Source organism: Lactuca serriola, chromosome 1, assembly GCF_051521515.1.
Source record: "Lactuca serriola cultivar US96UC23 chromosome 1, Lser_US96UC23_V15, whole genome shotgun sequence".
In the NCBI taxonomy this organism is placed as follows: Eukaryota; Viridiplantae; Streptophyta; class Magnoliopsida; order Asterales; family Asteraceae; genus Lactuca; species Lactuca serriola.
In genome coordinates this window covers 155944845-155971689 of record NC_136408.1, presented here as the reverse complement: position 1 = coordinate 155971689, position 26845 = coordinate 155944845, and the positions used below count along the sequence as shown (strand labels likewise).

The window sequence follows — 26845 nt, the reverse complement described above, 5'->3', positions numbered from 1 at the left end:
TGATTCTGTTTAGTAATATAATATATTAAAAATATTCTATTGTTATTATGTATTTATAAGGGACTAATATGAAACTATAAACGATATTTATGTAAATTGGTGGGCCGATTTCTTTGAAAAAGAAAGGATAGCAAACACGTCTCACTGTAGAAGAAAAAGAAGAAAGGTCGGACCCGATCAAGGATAACTATGGACCCTACTGTACTACAGTGGATGCTGAGTGACTTCCAGCACCAATATACTCAGTCTACGTACCTTTTTCTCTCATCTGCAAATTCTAATCTCTTGAAATCAAAGCCCTCAAGCAAAAGAACCGAATCTTTCCTTTCTCCGAATTCCAATGGCTGAAATCGTTGTTAGCGCCGTCATCACCGTGATTTGTGAGAAGCTGATCTCTGGTGACTTGATGAAGCTTGCTCGATCCGAAGGAATCGATTCTCAGCTGAAGAAATGGAAGAAAAACCTGCCCATGATCCAAGCCGTGCTCGCTGATGCAACCCAGAAGCAAATAAAAGAGAGAGCTGTTCAACTGTGGGTGAACGATCTCCATCATTTGGCTTACGACATTGACGATGTACTCGACGATTTGGCCACCGAAGCTCTGCGACGCAAGTTGAATCAAGAAGCTCAAGCCAGCACCAGTAGTAGTAAGGTATTGAAGCTCGTCCCAAAATGCTGTACTAATTTCACTCCTCGCAACATTATGTATGGTCAGCAGATGAGTTCTAAGCTAGAAGAGATCACCATCAAATTGCGTGATCTTGTTGACCAGAAAAATGATTTGGGTTTGAATGTGAATGTTGAAAGTTCAAATATAACAGAGAGACGGTTGGAGCAAACTTCACTGGTCGATGAGTCCAAAATCATGGGTCGGGAAGGGGATAAAGAGAAATTGTTGGGGAAGTTGTTGGGAAATGAAGGATGTGACCAGAATGTGAGCATAGTGTCCATAGTTGGAATGGGTGGAATAGGCAAAACTACTCTTGCCAAACTTCTATACAACGAGCAGAAAGTGAAAGATCACTTTGAAGTCAGGGCATGGGTTTGTGTTTCTGAAGAGTGCGATGTGTTTAACATTAGCAAGGCTATCTTCCAAGCAGTAACAGGTCAAAACAAAGATTTTGCTAATCTTGATCTGCTTCATGTGGCCCTCAAAGAAGAACTTTCAAAGAAAAGGTTCCTACTTGTTCTAGATGATGTCTGGAACGAAGACGACAGTAAGTGGGAACAAATACAAAGTCCTCTTCTTGTAGGGGCACCTGGAAGTAGAATTATTGTTACAACCCGGAGTACCCGAGTTGCATCAGTGATGGACTCGCAACAAACTTACCCTTTAGGAGTTTTGTCAAATGAAGATGCACTGTCGTTATTTGCTCAACACGCGTTGGGAGAAAAAAACTTTGACAAACATCCAACACTTAAGTTGTTTGGTGAAGGTATGGTTCAGAAATGTGGTAGATTGCCTTTGGCTTTGACAGCACTTGGGAGGGTCTTGAAGGGAAATCGAAATGGCGATAAATGGGAGGAGTTGTTGAAGAGTGAGATATGGGATATTGATGATGGAAATAAGATTCTTCCGGCTCTAAAACTAAGCTACTATCATCTCCCTCCACATCTCAAGCAGTTGTTTGCATATTGCTCCTTAATTCCAAAGGACTACGTGTTTCACAAGAACAAGTTAGTCCTATTGTGGGTGGCAGAAGGATTTTTGTCCCAATCAAAAGGAAACAAGTCAATGGAGAATTTAGGTCATGAGTATTTTGAAGAGTTAAAGTCAAGGTCCTTTTTTCAACAGTCAACGAATGACAGGTTAGGATATACAATGCATGACCTGATGACTGACTTGGCCACAAGTGTTGCAGAAGAGTTTTCCTTTAGATTGGATGGTGAGGTGGATGTATCTGATATGGATGAAACTTCTGACAAGTTTCGTCATCTTTCACTTGTAGGTCCAAGATCTAGATCATGTAGAAAGTTTATTGAATTACAAAGAGCTAAATGCTTGCGAACTTTCTTAGTAATGTCATATGGTTTGGAGAAGGACGACTTTTTGGACAAGGTTCTTCTTGAACTACAATTCCTGAGGGTGCTAAGTGTCGTGGGCTTGAATGACATGTACGGAGATAGTCAAATAATCAGGAAGGTACCAGAATCCATTGGTAATCTCAAGCATCTAAGGTACCTTAATTTTTCTTATACCAGAATCACATGTTTGCCTAAAGAAGTGAGTGAGCTATATAATCTACAGACCTTGTTGGTTCATGATTGTGATGAGTTGTCTAGCTTGCCAAAAAATTTTGCAAAGTTAATAAACCTACGACATCTTGATATAAGTAATACTCCGAAATTGAACAAGATGCCCTTGGGGATCGGTGGGTTGACGAGTCTACAAACTCTGCCCAAGGTCTTTATTGAAGAAGGTAACGGGTTCAAAATATCCGATCTTAAGGGCCTATCGGATCTTCAAGGCCGACTTTCGATTAAGGGGCTTCACACAGTTAAAAATCCAATAGAAGCAAAGTCTGCCAACTTACATCAAAAGAAAGGTCTTGATGTTTTGGAGATGGAATGGAGTGATGTGTTTGATGATTCTCGGAATGAGACGATTGAATATGAAGTACTTAAAGAACTAAGGCCTCATCCCAAGTTAAAAAAGCTCAAGATTTTCAATAACAGTGGAATGCGATTTCCTACTTGGGTTGGCGATCCCTCCTTTGATCAGTTAACAGAGCTTACATTAAGTGGTTGTAGAAGTACACATCTACCAACACTTGGATGTTTAGGGTCTCTTAGGAAGTTGGTTGTTGAAAGGATGAAGGAGGTGAAGAATGTAGGTTTTGAGTTCCTTGAACCTCCTAATTCTAATCTTGGCATTGCATTTCCATCCCTTGAATGTCTGACATTTGATGATATGAAAGGTTGGCAGAGATGGTCAATTAATAGTGGCGACGGACATGGAGCTCCTAGATCATTTCCTTGTCTTCATGAGATCTTTATAGCCAATTGTCCAGAACTAGCTGAAGTTTCAATCGGATTGATACCTTCACTTCGGGTTTTATATATACGAAATTGTTCCAATACAGTGTTAAGAAGCTTGGTTGGTTTGTCCTCATCACTTGTTGAATTAAAATTGTTAAATGTCAAAGGACTAACTCAACTACATGGAGAAGATTTAATGCATCTTAGGGCACTTGAACATCTACATATCAACAGATGTGATGAACTGAGATACTTGTGGGAACGAGAATCAGAGGCATGCAAGAGTCTTGTGAGTTTACAGAAGTTGGAAGTAAGGAATTGTAAAAACTTGGTTTCAACAGCCGAGAAAGAGGCTAATATTGGGATCAGCATGGAATCACTTAAATCTGTGGAATTTTGTAACTGTGAGACATTGGAGAGTTACAATTGTCCAAATAGTGTTGAGAAATTGGTGATCTGGCATTGTGATTCAGTGACATCTTTGACCTTCTCAGCAGTGCAGGAGCACCCATCCCCTCTCACTGAATTGATAGTCGGTGATTGTGATAACATACAATTACAACCCAAACCCATTCCAGCAAAAGACTTCAGCTTGTCTCGCCTGACATCTCTTCAGATCCGTTGGTGCAAGAATCTAAAGTCATTTCCTCATGAGCAATTTCAAAGTCTCACATCTTTGGAAGAAATGTGGATATATGATTGTCCAAGTATGGACTACTCCTTTCCTTGTGGTGTGTGGCCTCCTAATTTAAGCAAATTAGTGATTGGTGGCTTAAATAAGCCCATGTCAGAATGGGGACAGCAGAGTTTCCCAACCTCACTAGTTGAACTAGAGTTATTTGGCAACAATTCAGGAGTGGTTTCATTTGCAGTGGCAGACGATGTGGGGAATACTTGTACTACTCCTTCATCATCATCAACTTTTCTTCTTCCACCATCTCTTGTTTATCTAATGCTCTTTGGTTTTACGGATGTGGAATCATTTTCAGAGGTCTTACAACACCTCCCCAGCCTTAAAACACTTGAAATTTATAGTTGCCCAAAGCTTGGAGATCTTAAGACCATTTACAACCCATCAAATGTGACAATATATGTGATGTAGTAGAAAAGGTTCGTCATCTCCTTTCCCATCATCTGTGTCTCTTACATAAGAGTCGTTATTCATTTCAATAATGTTATTATTGAAATTTTGTAGAATAAATTACTAGAAAACATAACAAAATTGTTTACAGTTTGAACTTTTTCCAGAAACTTTGACCTTTTATTTGGTCATCAATTCAGAAATTTTGACCTTTTATGTCAAACCCATTGGCTTTGAGATGTTGATTTTGGTAATATTTTTGAAAATCAGGGCCATCTTAATCCCTTTGTAACCTTTGTTATATAACTTCAGATTTCTTTACAAATTTGTATCGGTTTCTAGGTTAGAAATAAATCCATTTGACATTAAAACTTTTTCTGTTTTGGTAAAATAAAAAAAAAAATATATGGTCAAACTCTGTATAGCATGACTAATTGTCATTTTGTGTGGCTATTCCCAGTATAATTGATCAGTATGTTAAGGATGATGTAAGTCTACACACTATAAACTTGTGCAAATATCATGACAACATATTTGTTGTCATTAGTGATTGATTATAGAGATTGTTTATGAAATCATATTAGAATATTCCGTATTATTATGTGATCTTTGCATGTTTCTATAAATTATGAGTTTATTCTTAGGAAGTTGCTCAATTTTTACAGGTCCACGTTGGACCAAGGCTGTCTACATGATGTCATTGAGGCAAATCAGCTAAATATGCACGGGGATGGACGTTGAAAAAAGTTATAAGACAATCAAGGGTTCGAGTAAATACCAAATACAAATTCCATATTTGGGATGAATGGTGGATGAACTGTTGTATAGGTTCACTGAATTGTACTTAGATATAGTAATTATCAAACATAGTTTGTTTTGGAATTTTATTTAAAAGTAGTTTATAAAAAAAAATCCACAGTACAAGAAATGGATATCTTTATATATAAATAAACAATAATAAATTACAAAATTAGTCATTCGAGATTTATAGGGTTTAGTCTACAAATAAACTCATTTACCCTTACTTCCGTGGAAGTTGGAGCAAGGCTATCTATAGCCTTTTTAATTTGTCCCATCATCTTTCTATTAATTATATGATATTATCTTTCTATTAATTATATGATGCAAAAATATATTAAGTTAAATCAATAAGAAATTAAATATCCACATCCTTTTTGTTAGAGTAAATTACACAAATGGTTCCTATGGTTTGAGGTTATTTGCACGTTAGGTCCCTAATTTATTTTTTAATTCGGAATGTTCCTACGGATTGTTTTTGTTGTATGTTTGGTCCCTGTCTTACCTAAAATACTATTTTGCCTTTGATTTTTTAATTTATTTAAATAAATACATTCCATCGCCGTTTCCACCACATCTTACCTTATATTACATACCCCATTTTATTTCAATAAATTAAAAAATCAATGACAAAATAGTGTTTTTAGGTCAGACAAGGGACCACGCACGCAACAAAAACAATCTGTAGGGACCTTCCGAGTTAAAAAAATAAGTTAGACACCAAACGTGCAAATTACCCCAAACCATAAGGGACCATTCTTGTAATTTACTCTTTTTGTTACTACATATCTCTATTTTATATAAAATAATTACATGTGATTAATTATCTCTTAGTCTATTCTTTTGATTTTTCTTTATTTTATATAAAACAATGATATGTAAAATGCATTAATTATCTCTTAGTCTATTCTTTTGATTTTTATATTTGTGTAGGTGGAGACAAAAGGTAAGAACATATTTGGTTTCTCTAGATCATATTATCACCTTAAAAAAAATTAATGAACTAATTTATCCTGATTTCAACGAAATTTTTAATAATGTTCTTCATTTAATTTGTTATTTTTAAACACGTTTAGTATTTTTTTAAGTATTTAACAATAACATTAAATAAAATCAATATATTACAATACATTAAATTAATATTGGGGATTAAAATTAAACAAATTAACTAGTCAAAAAAATAAGGCTTTGAGGTTCTTTTTTAACGATTAATCTAATCTACCCATGTACAACACACAAATCTAAAAAAATTAGTATAATAAAAGTGGTTGCTATAATTGACTCAAAAAACTATCTTAAAAAGTGTAAAATTTTGAGGTTTATTCTTAAACATAATCTCTAAAAAAGTTTTCAGCGAGGGTTTCATGTTGATCAGTGAGGGTTTCATGTTGATCTGGGGAATTCGAAAAAAGTGTTGCACAAAGTATGGTACCGAGGGGAATACCACCCCGTGGTGGTGTGGTACCACTCGCATGCATCTCCTTTTCTCGACTTTGCTTTGTGTAAACAATCGAATCCCCCACCACATGTTTTTATCTATTTTCATAATTAGTATTGATTTCACTCTTATATTTTGTTTCTCTCTTCGTCTAGCACTTTTTTTAGTTAATGAAAGGTTTAATTATTGTTCTTTATTTTCTTTAATTATCTTATTTAAAATGGTGTGGGAAGTTTGATGTAACGTCCTTTTTTCTAATTAATATTTAAATATTTAGAAAATCATTTTTAAATCATAAGTTGCAAAAAGTCGGAAATTATAACATCCATAAAAATCATGCCAAATTTAAACTTTTAAAAACATTTCGAATACCAATAGTTATTACAAATTTGTTTTCAAAATAGTTTCATATCAGAGTATCCCAGAAATCCAAATCAAATTATGAGAAAGTGTATGGTCACGCCTTCGCCTTCTTGCGGTCATCTGTTGTACCTAAAACAATAATCGATAAATGTAAGCTCGAAGGCTTAGTGAGTTACTCCCAAAATACCAACCTCATACAACCATAAACATATCATATAACAAACACAGAACAGCATGCATCTCGAGTCTACGGTGTGATTGGTCCACCCGCACCGGGCCTTCAGTCCACCTGGTCCACTCTCTGAGTCTACAGTATGATTGGACCGCCCGTACCGGGCCTTCAGTCTATCTGGCCCACTCTCTGAGCCTTGGCACGTCTTGACCGCCCTCTTGGGGCCTTCAGCCTATCCGGACCGCTCGTCGGACCTTCAGCCTGACTATGTGCCCTCCTGGGCCTACATTTTTCCGGTCCGCCTCGGGTATGTTGGCCTACAGCACGAAGCAGGACCCACCTCAACCCAGTGCCAATACCAATCAAACAATCATGTGCACATAACTATCATATGCTAGCATGTATATAATAGATAATCATACCGATCTAACGAATCACTAACAAAGCAGCCATCCTATAACTAGGATATAGACCTAACCGGTCACTAACATAGCATCATCCTATATACCAGGATACCGACCTAAATCAGGTCACTAAACATAATATCATCCTAACTACCAGGATGCAGATCTGGCAAATCAATAAACATTTCAAGCAAATACCCGGATACAAATCTGATAAAGGGCCGACCTTGTTGCCTTAGACCCTATTGATATAGTGAGGATAACTCACCTCGAATGCAGACGCTTCCCGAATGAAATCCTTAGCTGCTGCCTTGTCCACTTCCTGAGCTATCAATACCGATCAATATACCTAGTTAGTAACTGTGTCCCGTACCATAATCCTTAATCCATGCATGGGGTAAAATGATCATTCTACCCTTGGCCCAGTATGATCCAAAACTAATGGCCAACCAAGACAAAACGCAACACTAGGTAGGCTTTCCAAGCCCACCAGTGGCCCACGAATGGCCCAATTTGCTAAATTGGGCCCAATCCCTCTAATAGGCCTTACCTTAAGCCCAAACATCTTCTTGGCACACACTATCTGACTTCTGATGGCCCACTAAGGCCCAATGAACCAAAATACCCTACATGACCCAAACCGAGGCCCAAACCTCGCAAGTCCTATATTTGAGGAGTATGTTGGGCGTACTCCTATGTACGCTACGCGTACAAGCAAAATGGTGCGTATACTGGGCATACCTACATGTACGCTCAACGTACTCCCCTGTTAAGTCACTTTCGCATTAAGTGCTTAATACTCTAATCCAGAAGCTACAATCACAGATCCAAGTCCTTTTCACCGTCTTAATCCATAGAGTCACTTTGCATGACCCTAATAAGCCCAAACTCCAAAATAGCATTCCATTCTCAAAGAAATGATCTTAACTCATGCATGAATCCAATAAGGCATTCAAGATGGCAACTTTCTGCATTAGGGACTCATTTTGAACTGAGAGTGGCAACTCTAAATCCAGAAATAGGATTTGAACCACAAAGTTCTATACTTGGGACCAAAATGACTTCAAAACCACACTACTCTAGATCTAATCATTCTTGAGGAAAGTTATGAACTTTATACCTCCAAAGAATCTCAAATGATGATGCCATTCCTGATCTATGAGCTCAAACTTCCCAAGTCCTTCCTTGCCAACTTCTTCTTTCCTCTTCCAAGCTTAAAAACACCAAGATGGCCTCTCAAGATCAATATCACAAAAGAATGAAGGGATGAGACATTCTAGGGTTTTTCTAAGGTTGGGGAGGCTGATAAGGGGCTAGGGTTCAAGACCTCATGTTCTTTATATAGTGATTGACCCTAAAACTAGGGTTTAGTGCCACTGAGCGTACGTTGGACGCACATCTCCAACACCCACGACCATTTAACCTTCTACGCTGGGCGTACCCCAGCTTACGCTCGACGTACTCACCCAGTTGCCACCTTTGCATGCTTGGTCCTTTCTTGCCACTTCCTTCCAAACCAAGGGCCAAAAGTGACATAATTAAAATCCGAGGGATGAATTTGAAGCTACTTGAAAAATGGGATGTTAGAGAAATAAGGTCTCATAGTCATTGTTTACAAAAGATTGACAAATTTAAGTACTTAGAGGCGGTTAAACAATCATAATATCAAAAGAATAGTTCAAGTAACCACACAATACTTTGGCCTTATAAAATTCCAAGTCATATTCTAAGTCTTCATTTGATATTATCACATGAATACATTTCAAAACATAAGGCTAGTCATTGTGAATGCTGGTGAGTAATACCGGTATTTCACACCTTTAATATTAAAGGAGTTTGCACAATCCAATGACTAATAAAACCCAAAAATCATTTGAAAAAATTTGTTGACACATGAAAATATTATCTTTCCAAACCATTAAGTCTTTAGCCTTAAAATCATAAGTCTTTAATCATGAAATCATATGTCTGTAAGTTTTCACTCATACACAAATTAGAATAATATTTACTCATTGAAAAATCATAATTCATTTATCATTGGTAAACCACAAGTCATTTAAAGCAAATCATAAGTCATTACCCGTCATTAAGTTATAATCAAAGTATCATCACTACAGTCATAATCAAATGTCATCATTAATATCATAATCACAATATCATCATTAGAGTCGTAATGAAAATATCGTAATTAGTAATTAAAGGGTTGTAAATGAGCCGAACAAACACAAACGAGGGTTGTTCATATTCGTTTGTTTAATCTAGTCGAATAAACGAACAAACACGGAAGAGTTTTCTTGTTCATGTTAATAAACATGCTAAACGAACATAAAGGAATAGATATAAACAAAAATAATTGAACAAATATGAACATACACAAACATATAATATAGTAATGTAATCCAACACAATTTAATATATATAAACATAAAAAGAACTTAAATGAAAGAACATAAACAAAAAACGAACAACATACACAAACGTGCACGAAAATAATTGAACGAACAAGACTATATTTCATGTTCATTCGTTTAACCAAACGAATAAGAATTTTTTTTTCATGTTTGTTCATTTATTAAATAAACGAACATAAATGAACTTCTCGCCGAACGGTTCATGAACAGTCTATTGCACGTTCAGTTCGTTTATAGTGCTAGTTATTATAGTCATAAAAGATTAGATGGAATGTAATATACTTCTAACCCTTTCCCAAGTAAATCTCATATTTCCAAACTCACACATCATCAAGTTATGAAGTGAGAAGTGTCTCATAACGTCATTTTAAGAAAGTATACAAATGATGTGTCACGTCCTACCTAAACATTATAGTATAACCCCGTAGTCATAACTAGGATATATTCCCACTCACATATCCATATACAAGGTAGTTAGCCTTACATATAAGTGACAAAGCTCCTAGAATACCATCACTAAGTCATTTGACACTTTTGGTCATACATCAACATTATCATCATTTTCCATGGACGTTTAGGTTGGAAAAACTCCTATCATCATTCTCCAAGTCAAACTCATATATCCAACTAGACACATCATCTATTTATAAAGTAAGATGTGTCTTACAACGTAATTTTGAGAGATTATCCGAATAATGTAGCATGTCCTAACTAAATATTATAGTGGAACCCCACAGTCAATAACTAGGATATGTGCCCACTTACATATCCATATACAAGGTAGCTACCCTTACTTGCAAGTGAGGAAGCGTCTAGAGTACCTTCACTATGCCATTTGAAAATTTTGGTCATACATCATCATTATCATCATTCTCCATGGACATTAAGGTTAGATAAACTCATCTCATTCCTATCTTAGCATGAATACATATATGTGCACATAGTAATGAGAAAGATAATTCTAAACTCATAGTAGTCATTAAGTCTTCAAAACATAGTTTAGAATATATAAGTTCATGTATATAGACATAGATAAATATTATATTCCATATAGCAAGCAAGTTTGCAAAAACACTTAGTAATTCTTCATATCATATAGACATCATTTATTTTCATAAGTACATGTACTTTGTAATTACTCACATTTTTTTTCAAAAGTAATGAGCAAAACAATTTTAGTGACAAGACTACGCTCCCAAGCCTGCCTAGGCCTTCATTTGGCCCGCCAGGTGTCATATAGGTCAACCCGAGCTTATGTTAAATGGCCTAGAAATGCTACAAAAAATGTGACGGTTTACTTCTTTAGGCATTGTACTTTGCTCATATGATCTCTAAACCCTACCAAGCTTCATTTGAAACCATTTCAATGACTTACATGCTTTAATAACTTTACTACATATGATTTAACACTATCATAATATCCTTAATACCATTGGATCATGGATTCAACCAAGATTGTAACACTATGTTTCCAAAAAGAAAAAAGATCTATTTTTTCCCAATTAGAATCTGATAATAAAATATCACTTATAAAAATCATTCCTTCTAGTTTTACATAAAGCATTGACATTGAGAATAAATAGCCAAAGACTTTGAATTTTCAATAGTTTCAAATTTGTAATGTGAATGTTGTTGCTATCAATTTGGGGTCTTCTCTAATAGTCTTGAAAAAAATATTAATAAGGGGTAAGAGAAAATACTTAGTGAGTCAACACAACAATCACTCATTATATTAATCAGAAACCTCCAAATAGGTTCACATAACATATGAATCCTAATATATATTGGACACACTAATAAGGATTAATCACATATATGTGTCATGGTCAAAGCAAGACTAATCACACCATTTGTCATGATTGCATTACCTCTAAATGATTCCTTGAAGGATACCCTACATTAGTTCATACCTTTCACCTATATCTATATATAAAGATTGATCACACTAGCGGCATGATCATCTTCCCCCAACTAATTTTGTGAAGCATATTATCACTTACTCCATCCCTCTAACCTATACCTATATATGAAGATTGATCACACTAGCATCATGATCGTCTTCCCACAACTGATTTTGTAAAGGATATCCTTAGTTAGTCCATTCCTTTAACCTACTCCACTCCACCGAAGGGGGTATCCAATAAGATATTACACATAAACAAGAAAAGCTAACTTAATAAATGAGTTAGTGTAACTCAAATGATCAATTACTTGAACAACTAAGTGCAATTCAACTAGAGAGTTGGCACGCCAAGCACACATTAACCTATAACACTATTTCTGATTAATGAATATGGAATCTAATACCTAGATCCTTCATTAATCTCGTTTATAATTTTATAAAAATGAAAATGGGTATAGCTTATATCAAGTTATACTTAATTGAAAGTACAACTAATTTGATTAACAAATGAATCAGAAAACAAGCATAACCTCAACACTTAATCCTTTTCTTGTTGGTTCCTTCCAGTGCTTCTTCACTATTGATAATTAAGAATAAGAAATCAAATCATAACAGAATAAGATCTCAAGGTGAAATAGGGGGAGAGAGAGAGAGAGAGAGAGATAGATAGATAGATTTTAGAAAAAAAATGTGTGCGAAATAAGGACCTTGAGGCTGCTATTTATAGCCACCAAATTTTGGCCGTCGTACGCTTAAAAGGGGGAGCGTTGTGTCCATGCAAGGTGTTAATTTTTATGCCATGCATCATTCATCTGTTGTCACATGTCCCTGTGTGTGACACGTCTACGCTAACGCATGGAAGAGGGACACATCGTGTCCATGTGGCCATTTTTTGATCTTATCTTCTTTTAGTTAAAACTTCCTCATACGAAATTGGATGTTGACATGGAAGAGGATCTGACGAGTACTACAATTCCATCATTATCATCATTATGATCATCATCATCATCATCATCGTCGTCGTCGTCATCGTCTTTTCTTCTTCCACAATCTTCTGTTTATCTAATGCTAGATGGTTTTATGGATGTTGAATCATTTTCAAAGGTCTTACTACATCCTCCCTACCTTAAAAGACTTAATATTGTGTAACATCCGTTTTCCAAGGTATTTCCATTCATGGCTCAAAATATTTAATCTTTGCAGTTATGGTCCTTACGTTGGGCATACATGAAGTGGACATCGGGAATAAGTCATTAAAGTGGAACATAGACTTCATGTAGTACGTTGGGCGTACATGATGTGTACGTATGGCGTACTCAGGTTGATCTCAAAACCCTAAATTTTAGGGTTGAGACCCTATTTAAGCAACGTAAGTCCCTTGAGGTCTCTTCATATTCAGCCTCCACTTCCCTCTGATTTTTCATTTCGAAACCCTATCTACTTTGTGAAGACCTTGAGCATTTTGAGTGAGTTTTTTTTTTTTTTTTTGTGGTTGTTAAGAATGAATCCACTAAATACGCATTGGTGAGCTTGGAGCTTGAAGATCCAGAAATTCCATTTCATTTGAAATCCTCTAAAGCTGTAAAGCTTGAAACTTTATGATTCCTTGGTTTAGATCTAGGTTAGCTTAGAGTTTTTCATGATTTTGGTCCCATGGTTTTAGTTATTGTGAGTCAAAGCTACTCCTAAACTTGCGATTGTCATATCTTGCTATTTCTAAGGATTTTAAGTTATAAAAATGGGATCTTGATGGTTGCTAAGGATCCAGGGTGTAATTCAACCCGCCATACAAACAAGTATAGATCACATGACAGCTAGCATTCTATATAAATGAATAATGGACTGGCATTGGTGCCTTCGACACATGATATAGTGAGAAAACTTACCTCACAGATAGATGAGAAACCAGAAATAGCATGTTGTTACAAAATCAACTCTACCGGTCACCTTTGTAAATACAGCGACCAAAACTCAGAATATAGATCAAAATACCCCAAGGTTAACCTTGGCCAAAATCCAGGTCAAAGTCAACCGAGTCAATCGGGTCAACTCGGTGAGTATTTTGGGCGTAGTCAACATGTACACGGGGTATACTGAATGTTTGAATAAGCCATAAAAGGCTGACACATACGCGTATCGTACCCTTTTGTATGCCCAGCATACGTGGATGTCACCATCTCAACCTATTAAGTTCTTAATCCTTATGCTCTTTCATCCAAAATCCAGATCTAGACACAAAAAGGTATTCTTAACCATATAGTTTCCAACTTTATGGTTTTGCATGGCTAATAAGACCTTAACATCAAACGCCCTAGCTTCTTGACCCATTAAGAGAACCTATATCATGCATGGGAAGAAAATAATGTCCAAGATCATATTTTTATGACTTAAAACACCCTAAAACATCTAAAAGGACAACTCAAACATCTTGGAGTATTCCATACTCACAAGGATCACGATTTAGGACAAATAGATGCCAACATTAAGCTAAAACTAGATCTAAATGAAATACTCATCAAGGTTCGATCTTTATACCTCCAGAAGGCACACAAGCGAGTGTAGGTGCTGGATCCAAGGCCTTAAGTGAAACACATCAACTTCAAAGCTCTTCCTTCAACATCAATAGTAACATAATGGCACCAAAAAGACACTACAGGATTCAAGATGCACTCAAACACTTTAGGGTTTTGAAATGAGGTCAATAAGGAATAGAGACTAGAGTTAAGGAGGGGTATGGGGCTATAATGATGCTTAAACTGGGTCCAAACCCTAAAATTTAGGGTTTGCACCCTGGCCACATACGCCCAACGTACGACATGTACGCCCAACGTACACAAGCCTGTCCAAATAATTACAAAATTGCCATTAGGGATTAGTTTTTAAAATCATTCAAAAACCAAGGGTCAAATTGAAAATACCTTGAAATCAAGATGTTTCAACTCTCCCCCACTTAAACAGGACTTCGTCGTCGAAGTCTGCCACCACGAATAAATCAGGCTAGTGCTCACGCATCTCCGCCTCAGTATCCCACGTCCATTCGGAATCCCTCTGATCCTGCCACTGGAGCTTGACGAGAGACACTTCTTTGTTGCGTAGGGCATTGGTCTTCCTATCCAAGATCTCCACTGGTCTCTCCATAAATTCAGGCATTTATCCACGTAAGTATCATCCAAAGGAACAACCACAGACTCATTGGTCACATACTTCTGAAGATGAGACACATGGAAGGTTTGTGACTCTGGCAGAGCTCATTAAGAAAATGCAGCCAGTATGCAACCATGCCCACCCGAGCGGAAATGTTGAAGGAACCAACGAATCTGGGGCCCAACTTGCCCCGCTTCCGAAACCGGATGACACCTTTCGAAGTTGACACCTTCAGAAGCAACAAATCTCCCACCAGGAACTCGAGGTCTGAACGTCGTCGATCTGTATAACTCTTCTGCCAGCTTTGTGTGACTCACAACTTGTCGTGCAACTAATGAATCAATTTAGTGGTCTTGAGTACCACCTTAGTACTCCCCATGACCCGGTGCCCTACCTCCCCCTTGCAAACCGAGGTCGTGCACCTCCTTCCATATAACATCTCAAAAGATGGTTGGTCAATACTGGCATGATAATTCTTGTTGTAGGAGAACTCAGCTAGTGGAAGGTAAGTATCCCAACTCCCTCCAAAATTTAATACACAGGCCCGAAGCATATCTTCAAGCGTCTGAATCGTCCAATCGCTCTGGCCATCAGTATGGGGGTGGTATGATGTACTAAAATGTAGCAAAGTACCCAACTTCTCATGAAACTTCCTCTAAAACTTAGAGGTGAAATGGACATCCCGGTCCGAAATCACCGAAACTGGCACCCTGTGTCGATCTACCACCTCCCGAATGTAGATGTCATCTAACTTCCCAGCAGATATACTCTCAGCAATCGGTATGAAATGTGCACTCTTGGTCAATCTATCAACAATGACCAAGATAAAATTAACTCCACATTCCGTCCTTGGCAGCTCTGTGATGAAATCCATAGTAATCTCTTCCCACTTCCACATGAGAATAGGTAATGGTTGCATATTGTCATGGGGTCTCGGATGTTCGGCCTTAATATTCCCGCAAGTCAGGCACCACTCAACAAACCAACCTATTTCCCTTTCCATATAGGGCCACCAATAATTCAACTTCATATCCCTATACATCTTTGTGGCCCCCGGATGGATTGAAAACTTTGACTTATGTGCTTTCTTCAAAACTATCTGCCTCACTCCACCAGTTGTCGAAACCCATACTCTAGCACAATGAGTCAACAACCCCTACTGTCTGTGAAAAATAAGGGAATCTGCCCTTTGATTAGCTCAACCTTCTAATTCTCCTTTTTCAATCCCTCCACCTGAGCCTTTTTGATTAAATCCAACAAAGGAGAAGTAACAACCATCCTCAAACAAATATCCCTGATAGGAGAACTCATGACCTTATACCTCAAACAATTGGCCACCGCATTGGCCTTCCCGAGGTGGTACAAGATCTCGCAATCATAATCCTTCACCACATCCAACCATCTCCGTTGCCGCATATTCAAATTCAGTTGAGCCATCAAGTACCTCAAACTCTTTTTGTCAGTGTAAAGAGTACACCTAACCCCTATAGATAGTGCCTCCAAATCTTGAGAGCAAAAGCCACAACTCCCAACTCCAAATCATGCGTAGGTTAATTCGCCTCTTGAGGCTTCATCTGCCTTGAAGTGTAAGAAATCACACGACCCCTCTTCATAAGGACAACTCCCAACCCCAAAATAGATGCATCACAATAAGCCACAAAATCATCCAAACCCTCGAGAAGCGCAAGAATCAGGGACTTGCACAATCTCTGCCCCAGAGTCTCAAAAGCCAACTGAGGATCAGGCCCAACCAAAAAACCACATTTTTCTTCGTCAAGCAGATCAAAGGTACTACAATGTTAGAGAAGTCCTAGATAAATATTTGATAATACCCTACAAGGCCTAGGAAGCTCAGAGTCTTAGATGGGTCCTCAAAACCTCCCATCACATCATAGCCTCGATCTTGGCTGAGTCGACAATTATACCCTTCTGGTGCTCCAAGAACTACACCTCTCGAAACTAGAACTCACATTTGGAGAATTTGGCATAAAGCCTCTCCCTTCTAAGGGTCTCCATCACCTCGCACAAATTCTCCTCAAGTTGCTCCTTGGTCTTTGAGTAGAACAGAATATGATCTTTAAATACTATCACTGATCGATTTAACATTAGACTGCAAACCTGGTTCATGAGATCCATGAATGTTGCTGGTGCATTGGTGACCCAGAAAGGAATCACCATGAACTCATAATGACCATTGCGAGTCCTGAAGGCTATCTTCTACGCATCATCATATCTAACCCTCATCTGGAGGTAACATGATCGTAAATCAATCTTGGAAAACCAATATGCACCCTGAAGCTGATCATATAAATCATCAGTCCTCATTAGTGGGTACCGGTTCTCAACCGTTAACTTATTCAACTCCCGGTAGTCAATGCACATCTTGTGTGAACCATCTTTCTTCTTCATAAATAGGATCAGTGCTCCCCAAGGAGAGCTACTCGGTTGAATAAATCCCTTGTCTAGCAGCTCCTGAAGCTGCATAGAAAAATCTTGCATCTCTGGTGGTGCCAAGTGATAAGATTCCATGGCTATCGGAGCTGCACCAGGAACCAGATCAATCCAAAACTTAACCTGCCTCTCAGGACGCACTCCTAGAAAATCCTTAGGAAATATATCACGGAAATCCTGAACCATGGGCACCCCACTCAACTCTGCCGTTCCCTGAACTCGAGTGTCTACAACATAAGTCCGGAACCCAGAACAACCCTGCTGAAGATATCTCCTGGCCCTCGTGGGAGAACAGAAAGTCGGCCCATGTGAATTGCCCTCGTCAGGAATAACCAGTTCTCCCCCACTTGGGGTTCGAACTCTCACTAGTTGTCACTCGCATTCAATCATGGGCCCATTGCGGCCCAACCAATCCATCATGATGATAACCTTCGATCCTCTCAAAGGAATCGACACCAAATCAATAGAGTATCTCTCACTAAACAGATTCATGATACACCCGCGATGAACCCTCGAAGCACTCATGGTACGGTTATTCGAAATATCATCCTCCAGTTGAAAATCCAGAGTCCCGGGAGCATCACAAAACTTCTTGCTCGATGCAAGAGAACACAGGATCAGGTAGCACTTGAATCAAACAAAACATGAGCAGTCATACCATTGACCAAAAAGGTCCCTATACAAGAATAAATATAAACATAATCATAAAGAAGGAAAGCAATAAAAGGTAGAAATGAGTCACATACCCATAAACACATCCGGTGTTGCACTGGCCTCATCAATGGTCCGCTGAAATGCCCTGCTCTTCACTACAGGTGCCTCCACCTTGCCTAGGAGGCCACCAGTAATCCTCAAGGTAGCTGGCGCAATGGTGGTTGTCGAGGCCAACAAAATTAATAACCCTAAATCTTTTACACTAAAATAGTGTATAGCGGTAAAGAGATCGAATCCACAGAGTTAGTTCAATTTAATATCTCTATGAAAAATCTCTTTGTAAAAATACTTGGAATATGACAATAAATTAAAAATGGGGGTTTTGGTGTTTTGAAATACTTGAAACAAACTAGAATTAAACTATGATTTAAATGGACAATTTAACAAAAGCAGGATTTTGATGTAAAATCAATAAGAGAAAGATGGTTGACTTTGGACTTTCATTACTTGAATATTTGGTTAAATAATCATGAGAATACCAAGGTGCAATACTTGTGTTTATAATCTAACTTGGCTATAGCAATTTATAAGCATAACTTGCCTCAACTCTTCTTTTGTATTAAAATGACTAGAGAAGCTCATAGTACATTTCCTAAATCAAAGTCACAAAACTAATGGAGCATGTAATTTTGTGAAAATCAATTAGCATTAGGTTTTAAGAGTCACCAAATCCAAAGAGTAATCTATTGCTTTCATTACCACTATGGAGAAAATATTTTCTTAGTCTAAATGAAATGAAAACAAACATTTAAACTAATTGTTTCTTGTAAAATTGAAGACCCATTACTTATCCAATAATTTAACCAACAAAAATGACATTCACATATCAATATTCATAACTAGAGATATATAAACATGAAGGAAGTTTTCATAGAAAATATAATCATAGATATTCAACACAAGTTCATGGAATTCTTCAAAATATCCAAAACATTCAAGCAATTACATCCAAGTCAACCAAATGAAAATCTAGCCAAGCATGGGAAAAATAAGAGAAATACCAGATAGTTTAGTGGTACCAAACATTGTTCTAGTTGCAAGATGGAAAGAAATTACACTAATATTCCAAAAATCTTCAAATCTTTCAAAGCCTTCTTGAGAGAGAGAATTGTATGTGTTCTTCAAGTGATGATATCCACAATACCTCCAATCTCCAGCAAAAAGGAGCTGGTTTCCTGATTCAAAAAGGTGCCAAAAGCCACCCACAACCTTCCACAAATAGGGTCAACAAGTCAAAACTCGGGTTCATTTCATCACAATTCACGCGGACCGTGTATGGGTCCACGCTGACCGCATGGGTCACGTTGAATGTGGGACTTGGGCCATTTAAAATACAATCTAGCCCAATCTTCTCATTCACACTTCATCCCACATGCATAACTCTTTAGAGCCCATTTGTGCCATTCCAAAGCCTTCTTATGATTGATCCAATGCTCCTTCAATATTTTGTAGCTCGAGTCCGCATCGCCTCGCCATCATTCTCGCTTAAACATTAAGTCCAACATGATTTCTTGTTTTTGCTAACACCAAGCTCAATCACACCACTTCAAGTCCACAAGCAAACCGCAAGCCATCGAAGGTCCCGCACTCCTTCCATATCTCCAATAACAATTAGTCTTTGAAAAATCCTGCAAATATGCTCAAAAGACTGGAAAGCACCCGACAAAGGAGAAAAATAATAAAAAAAGAAAATATGCATGAAGATTAACTAAAATGAGATGGTTTTAACTAAAAATAAACTATGAAAAGAAGTAATAAAAACAAAACTATCACGCAAGCACTGCCACTGCTCCTCCTGACAGTCTCAGACAATCGGCCTTTTTATGGCCGATCTAATTGCAATGGAAGCAAATCAAAGCACCCTTAGCTCAGTCCCTACTCATGTGGCCAGGTTGACCACAACTGAAACATCCATAACCCACTGTTCGACTGTGACAACCCAAATTTTTTTTTTTTTGATTTTAAAGCCCAGTCAATCAACTCAAATGAGTGTCAAACTCATTAGTACTGAGTTCTAGCCCGGTTAAAGGTCATCCTAAGGAGTTTTGAGCCTAATACACTTAAGGATTAAGTGTCAGAAAGTACCTGCTAGAACCACAATGTAGCAAAGCAAACCTAAACCTCATTTAAATGAGTTCATGGCCAAAAGACCATGAGTATACGACCGTAAAATCATGTGGCCATCAACTCAAATATATATAGGTGAGACTTGGCCATTTCTAGTCATTATTTCATTCCTTGGCCGATTTTCCTTCAAATCCTCTGAAGTATCATCCAACTTTCTTCCTTGATATTCATTTATGTAAGTGTTCTTTCTCTAGTTTGTTGTTAATCCTTCTTAACTAGCTTCATCCTCATGATTCATCCATGGAAATCATGTTTTCTTAGATCTTCAAGAACACCAAGAATACACAATAGTGTTCTTGGCCAAAACCGACCATTTCAAGCTTCTAGATCGTACGTACTCTTCCTTATACTTCATATCTAGTTAGTATCCATACTTATAGACTAGAAAACATGAAGAACACAAGATCAAATGGAGTTTATGGCCAGGCCATCTCCTAAGGTCGTAAACCCCTTTAAGGTGGCCATTTGGGCCATAAACCCTCCTAGATGCATGGCAAGTGACCCAGAACTCTTCCATGATGATTGTATGACCTTAAACCACCCACATTTCATAAAGTCTATGAGATTACGGCCGTAAGCTCCATGCTTGGCCGTAAACTCATCAAGGGCCTCATATGGGTGGGTCTTTCTCAGGCAAGTATAGAATAAAAGTCCCTAAAGCATCCCTAGCCTTCAAACTCACTCTTATCCATGTTTGACCATGATTTCACGGTCGTAACCCATGGCCATAAACACATGTTAGTGCCATTTCACTTTCCTTTGTTGAATCACATGTGATTCCAACACTTGGTCAAAGTGTTTCCTTGTCCCGAAAGGTGTTTCCTTTCATATAGTTGTTTATAAACACTATGTTCGTGTCAATATGTGTCCTTATATGTCATTTAGGACCTATTGTGTCTCGGGACTTCATTCATGGAACTTCTCATCCTTACACACATACCCGTTTAAATCACCCACATCAGGTGAGTTCATACCCTGTAATGAATCTTTTAACTGTTTTTAACTGTTTAAAGGGGGGGGGGGGAATACAAGTTGAACACAATGATAATTGTGTAAATGGTTGCTATAAACATCTTTCAAAATGTTACTTATGTCATTTATAAGTTTTCAAAACATTTCAAAAACTCTTTTAAAGTTATGTTACTTTATAGTTATACAAAACTCCGTTTTTAAAGTACAAACATAACTTAGTAGATAAACGAGTCTTTTCAGTAACAGTCCAAGTAGAACATTAGTAAACTATAATAGGTATAGTTTAGGAGAATGCTATTCATTACTTCTAGTACAATGAAGCACACAAAGAGTCAGTTCTTACATGAGTCAAACACACAGTGCAGAGAAACAAACAATACCATACAGAGAGAAAACACAATTACGAGAAACAAATAGAACGTACAATATACAGTACAAAACAAACAAGTTAGGTTGCTATAGCATGAGAACACATACAGGATCTAATTATACCAATGAATCACTAACTCATTTTTTAAACACAAGGTGACAGTTATATTGGGTATACATGATCATATAACTTTAATGTGAATTACACGGCTTGCAAGAATTTGCAGAGGTCGCGTTTGGTTCCCTTAATCTCTTGATAGGTAGAGCATTTAGTAGGGGTTCTAGCCTTCACATTATAACCGTAATAAAACAAATATGTTTTTAGGTTATTAGTACATCCGCATGTCATTATAAACAACAATTGTGTACTTACATTTCCCATTACTTTCATAAAGTGACAGTACCACTTGAAAGTCAAACTCAAACTATTTTCGAGTCAAGATAGTTATAAACAAACGACAAACGGAGCAGTCGAGTCTAGCACATAACAGAAGATGCCTTGGTAGAAGGCTATGTTTAAATGAAATGACCATAATGCTAGTCTTATGATTCCTTAATGTATACATCACAGGATATATATATATATATATATATATATATATATATATATATATATACCAATAGAGTCCGACAGGTAATAGGATGAGTGCTCTCCGCTTCATTTCCTGTTCCTTGTTTGGTTGTGGGCTTGGAACGAATTCACCCAATCTATTTTCTATCCGATTCTATATATATGTATGCTTAGTATACATTAAGTCATCATAAGGGTACCAGGTATGGGTTAGGTTATAGGACTCAGAGTCAAAGCACAGTTTTTCTAGTACAAAAATATACTTTCCAAAATCAGTACTTTTGGTATACAAAACTAGAAACTTCCCAGTAAAGGGTTTAATCCATTTTATTAAACCAGTACAATTTAAAGGACCTTAGGTGAGTAACTCTATAATACCTTAGTTTATACACCATGCTTATATATAAAACTAATACCCAATAGGTAGTTGGATGGGTGCTTTCCGCCTTACTTCCTGTTCCTCGTTTGGTTGTGGTCTTAGGGCAGATTCGCTCAATTAACTTTCTATCTGATATTAGATTATATATAGCAGTATAAACTAAGCTATTATAAAAGTAGTGGTCACCCTTTTACTATAAGAAAAATAGGTTTTCTTAAAGAACTTTTCATAGATATAAAGCAACCATTACAATTAACTCCATGAGTAACAAGTGAATACATCAGGGTTATATATAACGATGATCTAATAAACAATGGGATGTGTGCTATCCGCCTTAATTTCTGTTCCTCGTTTGGTTGTGAGCTTAGGGCAGCTGCGCACAATCGATTGTTTGTTTACTCTGAGTCTTATATAACTTGTACCCACTTAGTACCCATAGAAACGGTTGTAGTTTCATTTTTACTTAAACTTCCATCAAAGTAGGAAATATAGGATTTTCTAGAGGAACAGGCGAACTTTTCAAAACAGAACTTACCACTTACAACATTTTACAACTACATGTTACAACTACATTTTCAACAGCACTTTACAACTTATTCACATCACTAAAATCTTTTGAAATCACCAGCTTACTTGTTGATCAATTCTTTCAAATAACTTGTATTCTTAGGAGACTATTAGGCAGGTGCTCGTGCTGGGGATTTAGAAGATGGAGCATTATAGCTTCAAGTCGTGTTTTGTTATTTGTATATGAATTCTATGTTTTGTGAACACACACATTGTAAACACTTTTTTTCGAAATGAAATGGTTGTTCATTACTTGCTTACCATATACATATATCGTGATACTAAACATGACGTCCTCCACGCCTGAACGATTCCGTTGTTCCGGTTTTGGGGTGTGACATCGACAAGCCCCACTATGCAGCATGTCGCAGTTTCCGCAACAACCTCGAACCTACAGGTCTCTGGTGTGGGAGTCAGAGGTCTTGGGCCTCTTTTCCTGGCCCCCTATTTTCTACACCTACTCTGACTTGTGCTTCGTCTTAAGTTCCATCTCAATCTCCTACTCACGGGCCTTCTCCATCATATCATTCAGGGTCTTGCACCCCGAGAAGCCCACAAACTCTCTAATATCATCTCTTAGCATCTCATGATACCTTTTCTTCTCCATCTGCTCATCCACAGCGCATTGTGCGACCAACAAATCCCTCTCCCTGAATTTGGCGATAATCTTCGTTACTGTCTCAGGCGAAGGTCCCGGAACTCCTTGTCCAATTGATGTACCTCAATAGTTGGTGCAATCTGCCTCCGGAACCTCGAAACAAAATCCGCTCAGGTCATGACTGTCACTATCACTAAACCCACAGCTCGACTAACCTCTTCCCAACAGTCTCGTGCTCGGTCCCTCGACAGGCTGGATGCAAATCCCACATTTTCCCCTCAGGGAAAAAACTTGTCTGCTGATCATTCTCCATGTTAGCGATCCATCCTCGGCTAGCAATGGGGTCCTTAGCCCCAAAGCACTCAGGAGCTCCACATGCCTTAAATTCCCAAAATGAGGGAGTTCGGGCTCCAATCTGACCCGCAACAGTCTTAGCTTGAAAGGACATGATCCTCTTATCCATCAGCTCTATAATCCCCTCCTTGATGGTACCAAACATCACAAGATTAGCATCTAATATACCGCGAGTAACCTCAGACGCAATGAACTCGCAGAACCTCTCATCAATTGGTTTTGTGCCTATGCCAGAACCTGAACTTGAATCGGAACCTCCTCGAGTAGTCATCACCATACTCAAACAGAAACACAAAAGTATAAATAATCAATATATGAATCGAGGAAATCCTCACTATACAGGCCTCTTTAGAGCTTTAAGTTCTACCCTTATCTCAGGTATAAATCATGTGCTTCCATTAGTACGGGCCTAATACTACATTTCACACCTACATATAGCTTCCTCAAGAGCATTCCTGATTCCTCTAATTCACCACATTAAAACCATATACCAAACCTATGTTAAACATCATACATATCCTAAGCTCTCCTAGGAAGTCTCAACTCCCATGGATCGCAATACTAAGAACCTTAATCAATAATGTTGGTTAGCTTATGCATGCAAGTTATACACAAAATAGTATCACAGAGACTATCAAATGATGATTCTACCCTAAGTCCACAACCAAACAAGGAACATAAAATGAGGCCAAATCCATCATTCTAGGGCTATATAATCCTAATCGTATACAACTTTGAAAGCATACACTTAGTAGTAAACTGAGCCGATATCAATTCAAAGTAATACATAACATCCAGTCCTCCTAGGCTATATGGCATCGCAGAAATGAGGTAATTCTATCATATGATTCCTGAAGGTGCCCTTAACCCTAATCTAGCATGCAATTCTGATATCAAGCATACTACTCATAATACATAGGTATGGGTAATCTTAGGAAGCACTTACTTTAGCTCAACTGATTTCATGCATCACACCCCTTTTTCTTAGTAAAATTCTTTTTAGAAGTTCAATTTCATTTTTATTTAAAAAATTTATCATTTCCTCAGTTTGAGTTCTAACACAACCGAAAGGGTACCCGGATCCCTCAAACCAAGGCTCTGATACCAACTTGTAACATGCAACAAGAGTAATAAATAATTTCATTTGAAATCTATCAAATCATTCATTAGTTGTTTCAAAATCCAACACCAAATTATAATATTCAAAACATCATAGTACAATTAATCAAGTCGTGGAAATCATGAGGGGATGATGCTGTGCCATCACGTTGGTCCATTCCTTTTCGAATCGGGAGTACCTGAAACCATAAACATAAACTGCAATCACAAAGCTTAGTGAGTTCCCAAAGTACCATATACCAAACATACAAATATAGGTCACTCCATGTGGTATACTTCAACCCGAAAAAAAAAATACGCACCCCGCCATGGGGTATATTTCAATGCGAACATGCCATAGTGGACCCCGTTCTGGGGTATATTTCAACCCAACATACCATAGTGGGCCCCTCCCTGGGGTGTATTTTAACCCGATCATACAAACAAGTACACATGACATAGCAACTATCATTTTATATAACCGAATAATGGGCCAACATTGGTGCCTTCGACCCATGGATACAATGAGAAAACTCACCTCGCAAATAGATGAAAAAACGGAAATACAATGTTGCTTCGAAATCTACTCTACCAATTACCTTTAAAAATATAGCGACCAAAACTCAGAATATAGATCAAAATACCCAAAATACCCCTAGGTAAACCTTGGTCAAAATCCAGGTCAAAGTCAACCGAGTCATCCGAGTAAGTGCTTGACACGCACACGGGGCCTACTAAGTGCTTGATCAAACCACGAAAGGCTAACCACCTTCATATAACATACCCTTTGATATGCTGAATACACGTGGTTGTCACCATCTCAACCTATCAAGTGCTTAATCCTTAAGCATTTTCATCTAAAATACAGATCTAGAACCTAAAAGGTGTTCTTAACAATAAAGTTTCCAACTTTATGGTTTTTCATGGATAATAAGACCATAACATCAAAAACCCTAGCTTCTTGAACCATTACGACAACCTATATCATGCATGGGAAGAAAATAATGTCCAAGATCATATTTTTATGACTTAACACACCCTATAACATTTGAAAGGACAATTAAAATGTCTTGGAGTATTCCATACTCACAAGGATCAAGATTTGGGGAAAAAGGTGCCAACTTTAAGCTAAAACTGGATCTAAATGAAATACTCATCAAGGTTGGAACTTTATACCTCTAGAAGTTGCACATGGGATTGTAGATGTTGGATCCAAGACCTTGAGTGAAACACTAAAACTTCAAAGCTCTTTCTTGACCACCAAGAGTAGCAAAATGGCACGAAAACGACACTCCAAGCTTCAAAATTCACTCACACACTTTAGGGTTTCGAAATGAGGTCAAAGAGGAATGGAGGTTGGAGTTAAGGAGGGGTATGGGGGCTATAATGATGCTTAAATAGGGTCCAAACCTAATATTTAGGGTTTGCACCTTGGCCACGTACGCCCAGCGTACGTAAGCCTCTCCAGATAATTACTAAAATACCGTTAGGGACTATCTTTGAAAATCATTCAAAAACCAAGGGTGAAATTGAACATACCTCAAAATCAAGATGTTACGCTTCACCTTCGAACCAGATGCACTCGAAAGAAAACTTAAACAGTAAGCATAAAGTATAGTAAGTTCTCCCCAAAATACCACATACCATACATACAACGGGCCTCGTCTATCATTAGGCCCTGCTCACTATAGATATGTCAATAACATGCGATGGGCCCCACCCAAGACTCTTATCAGGCGCCGCCTGGCATCGAGCCCCTGCTGATATACATGCAAATACATACAATACATTGAAGAGTCACACAAACAGGTAGCATTAAAATAACAATAATTAATGGGTCAAAATTGGTGCATTCGACTTGCCAAAACATTATGAGAAGACTCTGATGGGTTTTAGCCATAAGAACTTTCCTATGTGCGCATGCAAAACCCTAATGCTTGGATCTAGGCTTT

At 37.8% G+C, this 26845-nt stretch overlaps 1 protein-coding gene across 1 annotated transcript; it reads left to right on the top strand.

Moving 5' to 3' along the window:
- Positions 1–221: 221 nt before the first annotated feature.
- On the top strand, positions 222–5048 carry LOC145100265 (putative disease resistance RPP13-like protein 1). Its single transcript, XM_079037609.1, has 2 exons — positions 222–4089; positions 4726–5048. The coding sequence occupies exon 1, from the start codon at positions 341–343 to the stop codon at positions 4079–4081; it is 3741 nt and encodes a 1246-aa protein (XP_078893735.1). The 5' UTR covers positions 222–340; the 3' UTR covers positions 4082–4089; positions 4726–5048.
- The last annotated feature ends 21797 nt before the right edge of the window (positions 5049–26845 follow it).